The following is a 4,652-nucleotide window of genomic DNA, read 5'->3' on the forward strand; positions in this document are numbered from 1 at the left end:
GGCTGAGCTGTGGTCTCCCTTACTGTGAGGCCAGGGTCCAAGACTTGGTCTCCCTTACTGTGGGGATATGTTCAGGCAGAACTGGGGGAAAGACCTCATGCTGGGAGAGGTGTAACATCAGAAAAGGAGAGGAAGGCCCTCAACACAACGCATGCACTCCGTGACCATCACAAAGTGCATGAGTGATACGGAGGATGGCACAGGACAAAGCAAGGTCCCATCTGCTGTTCATAAGGTCACTATGGGTTGTAGTTGACTTACTAGCAACTAAAAACAGCCAAGAAAGGTGCAGGGCACAAGATCTATCCTGAAGATACACTAGAATGCTTCACCACACATCAGGAAAATTCACATGAACAAGCTGAGAAACTTCAAAGGACTAGGAGGTGCAGGGATTAGAAAAGAACTTGGAGAAATGTGAAACCATAATGTTTTCTGAGGAGGCGCAGGAGGCTATGACCACATGATGCAAACAGGAAGCGCAGAAAGGGCCACTGCAGAAATGAAAAAGAGCTCTTGAAATGCACCCAAGGCTGCCAACACAACTCTCCCAGGAGGGCATCGGGACAGGTGGGCACCTTTGAAGAGCAAAAATCTGCTTCTCCTGCTCTGGAAGCTGAAAGTCTCAATCAGATATTCATGCTGCTGCTGACAGAAGGCCACAACCGTCTGCCAGAATCTACCGGCAGAGCAGTGTGAGAACCTGGGCTCGCATACCTTCTAACTTCTGAAGCATCTGGGACATCACAGCTGGAGTCGAGCAGCTCCTCCGAAGCAAAGTGCAGCTGGGATGCTTTCCGCTCGCTGTCCCTCACGGGGCGGTCATCTAGGAAGGAAGCACACAGAGGCACTAACAGGTGGCAGACTGCCATGACGAGGCCCCAGGCACAGCGCAGGCACAGCCCAGGGCACAGGTCCTGGGAACAGAAACACCGACGCTCAAATCCAACAACCGTAGGAAATGAACCTCTGTTTCTAGAAGGAATCCGCTGCAGGACCCGCCTCGCCCTCAGAGCACTCTGCTCATCTCCACTGAACAGCTCTGAGGCACCATCTCACCCCAGCAACAACAGCCAAGTCCAACAGGCAGAAAACAACAAGTGCTGACCGAGGTTTGGAGAGATTGGAGCCTTGATTCACTGCTGGTGGGAGTGTGAAACAGGACAGCCACCACAGAAGGCAGTCTGGCACTTTCAGAAAGTTGGGAAATAGAAATACCATTTGACCCAGAAACGTCACTATTGGGAATATACCCTAAAGAAACCAGAGCTGGGAACCAAACAGGTGTATGCACACCCATTCTGGTGTCTAAGGCTTATCAAAGGTTAACTTTTGTTTGCTGGATTAACAACATATCTCTGGAAACCCTACAGACTTAGAGAAATGACAACAGTTATAGAACAGGGTTCAGGTGTTTTGTTCACAGGGTTGATATGAGTTGCACTCAACTCAAAGGCACTTGACAACAACAACAACAACAACAACAACAACAACAACAATTACTGTGTTTAGGAGAGAGGATTAGGATGGGACAGCCCCATCCAACGCAAGGCTTACAGAAGCTCATGGAACCTTAGTGCTAGATGCTTCTCTCTCTTAAGCAGCTCGTTCCCCTGGGACATAGCTCCTAGATGCTTACCACTCTGTACCACCAGCCTGTATCACCCACAGTCACCACCCAGTGGTGCCACAACTGACAGTCTAAAGGCTCCTGACATCCTTCACCAGTTTCTACAAAGCAAGCCTAGGTATTTACGGTCACGTGAGTCCTTTCCCTGATGGGTCTGAGTCTCTGGGAGATCTTTTAGGGAATCACAGAGCCCAAGGGACATAGAGGAGCTGGGGAACTGAGAAAAGAGGAGCTATTGATGTCAGGAATCCTGGACATACAGCAGACCAACCACTGGGGAAAATACTGACCCAACACTTCTTATAACTGATCTGCTACTAATCTCAGCAGACCAAATTATAAAAACACCCACCTTTATTGCCGCTTCTTTCACAACAGCAAAGAGATGGAAGCAACCCAAGTGCCTATGAATGGGTAGAAACACTATGGTATGTTCACATAATGGAATATCACACAGCACCGAAAAACAATGAACTCATAAAACTCTGCACAACATGGGTGACCCTGAAGGACACTGTAGTTGTTGATTGCCTTAGAGTTGAGCGCGACTCATAGCGTCCCTGTGAACAAAAGGCCTCAAGCCTCTCTACAACTATCGACACTGAGTGAAATATCTGTCACAAAAGGACAAATACTGCATGACATCACTGTAAGAAGACAGTCAGTGGGGGTTGGAGGGTGCATAGGACAACAGTGGATAGATAACGAACATTGTACAGGAACAGATGAGGGAAAGAACTGTCTGAAAGGAATGTATGAACAGGCATTACCTGTATGACAGCAACCTGGAGCAAGGAGGGAGGGAGGAAAATGTGCAACAGTGAATGAATGAAAACACAGCCTTTCTGTAAACTTTCATTAAAATACAATTTTTTAAAAAAACAAAAAGAGGCGGTGAAGGCCTTGTGCCCAGCCCCGATAGCCAGGAGCCTACGCCTACCTAGCTGCCTGAGGTTGGGGAGCATGTGCACAACAAAGAGGCGGTAATGAGACTCTCTCTTCACGACGGGGTTCAGCCGGAAGTCCACGTCCGTGAGATCCAGCAAGCAGTGCAGCCGGAACACTTCTGTTAGGGAGGAAATGCAGTTGTAGTAGAGGTTGAGTCTTTCCAGTGAGGTCAGGTACTGAATGCCCTGTGGACAGAAGAGACGCTGCATCAGTTCCACTGTGGAGCTAAACGAGACCACAGCACAAACTGGACAATTCACACTGAACGCACGGATCTGTGCAACGCAGGACAGGCCGAGAAGTGAGATGTGTGCTTCGGTACCATCTACTCCAGGCGCATGCATGGACCATGCATGGTGGGCACGGGGGTTGCAAGTGAAGAAGGCACCCAGCCCCCAACCGAGGGGCTCCCCACCATGACCCCCAGCATGCAGTCGAGTGGATTCCCCACCCTGACCCCCAGCACCTAGCTGAGGAGTCCCCCACCCTTACCCTCAGCACCCGGCCGAGGGGCTCGACCCCATGACTTCCCTTCAGCACGCAGCACTCAGGTGACGAGCTCACCCATTCGTTCCTTTCATCCACACAGTCCGATCTGGCAGGAACTGCTCTCCCCCCCAAGTCAGATTAGAAACCAAGGCTTGGGAAGTCCACATGTACATGGCCTGGGCCTGCCTTTCACGGGCGGAGGGCCTGGCCACTGTGCCACACTCCCTCTATAGAATGCCTGAGTGCTGTTTCCCTGCAGCTCATTTCAAAGTGAGGGGCCCTCTTTGCAGTAGCGACACACAGTGCTTGCCCCGCTGTCCCATCTGCCATCAGATGCACATTTCCTCACTCAGCAGACATGGAAAGCCTTCCAGTATCACCCTGGGCCTCGGAAAGGTGCAGGCCTCCCCTTACAGGCTGCCAGTCAAGGCCCAGAAGCCAGGGGGCAGTGGCCACAGACATGCTGTGCCGAGCAGAGGAACTTATTGATAAAGGAACGGAGAGTGAGGACTTGTCCGTTAGTCTCTGGAACCTCGTGTGGTTTCATGTAAGGGCACAATGGCCTTCATCAGTGGGCTATGGCTTTTGGTTCTCAAAAGCCATTTAAAATCATGATAGAATCTGTAAGACCCTCGGGTAGAGTAAACACAGAAAAAGGACCTCCAGGTGAGCAGATGTGCGCACAGGGTGGAAGTGTACAGGCACAGGGCAGACCGCATTCTTGACCATGAAGGTACTGGCCTTTAACACACAACATACAACTTACCTCTAGACTGACCAATGAGTTGCGTGAGAGATCTAAAAACTTTAGGCCCGTTAGCTTCACCAAAGAATTTCCTAGATGTGTAATCTTTTCTTGATATGTCCCAGGAATAGATAATGATTGAAGGTCAGCTAAGAATAGAAAAAAACAAAATTTTAAAAATAATTTTTTAATAAAAATGTTTCTACGACAAAATCCCAATTGCTTAGTTAAAAAAAAAACCAAAAAACCCAAACAACAAATAGACAAAATGTCAAAAGTTTAACAGAAAAGACACGTAACTTTAACATCCTTGTCCCATCATGCTGTTGGGAGGTGCAGAGAGCTGACCCACAGGGACCCTATCACAACAGACTGGAATCTGCGCTGCTGCAGGGCCCCCGTCACAATCTGCCAGGCTCCAACCCACACTGCAGTCGCTGTGTCAATCCAGCTCACTTAGGTCCTCTCAGGCCCTGACTCTATCTGCCTTTTCAAGCATGATGTCCTTTTCCAATGACTGGCCTCTACTGACAACTGACCTTTATTTTACTAATGCATATCTGTTGGCCCAGTTTTGCGAGTTTAAAAAAAATGAGCTATTCAGGTCCCCACTGCATCTTGCTCAGTTCCTTTACTTCTCCCTCCACATACCCAAGTCTGTGACCCTGTGATTTCCCTCCTCCCCGTCCCATCCTTAGTCTCCATCCCCCTCCTTTTCCCCCTATAAACTTTTGTACACATTTTGCTAGTTAACTTTCTATTTTGACAATAAATAGTGGGTACAGGTCAATGGTGATTAATTTTCTAAAATACAATGTATAGGAAAGGAATTGGAAGACA

General features: G+C 48.8%; 1 protein-coding gene across 1 annotated transcript in view; it reads right to left on the bottom strand.

Moving 5' to 3' along the window:
• Positions 1-4,652, bottom strand: part of CEP72 (centrosomal protein 72kDa) — an 82,769-nt gene that overhangs the window by 43,021 nt on the left and 35,096 nt on the right. Inside the window, exons 2-4 of the mRNA XM_006900172.1 lie at positions 3,834-3,961; positions 2,571-2,763; positions 718-826 (exon numbers count right to left, since the gene is read on the bottom strand). Of these exons, the coding sequence (XP_006900234.1) occupies positions 718-826; positions 2,571-2,763; positions 3,834-3,961 (430 nt within the window). The remainder of the gene's footprint in view (positions 1-717; positions 827-2,570; positions 2,764-3,833; positions 3,962-4,652) is intronic.

This window comes from Elephantulus edwardii, unplaced genomic scaffold (genome assembly GCF_000299155.1).
Source record: "Elephantulus edwardii isolate Elephantulus edwardi_28Jun2011 unplaced genomic scaffold, EleEdw1.0 scaffold00274, whole genome shotgun sequence".
NCBI lineage: Eukaryota > Metazoa > Chordata > Mammalia > Macroscelidea > Macroscelididae > Elephantulus > Elephantulus edwardii.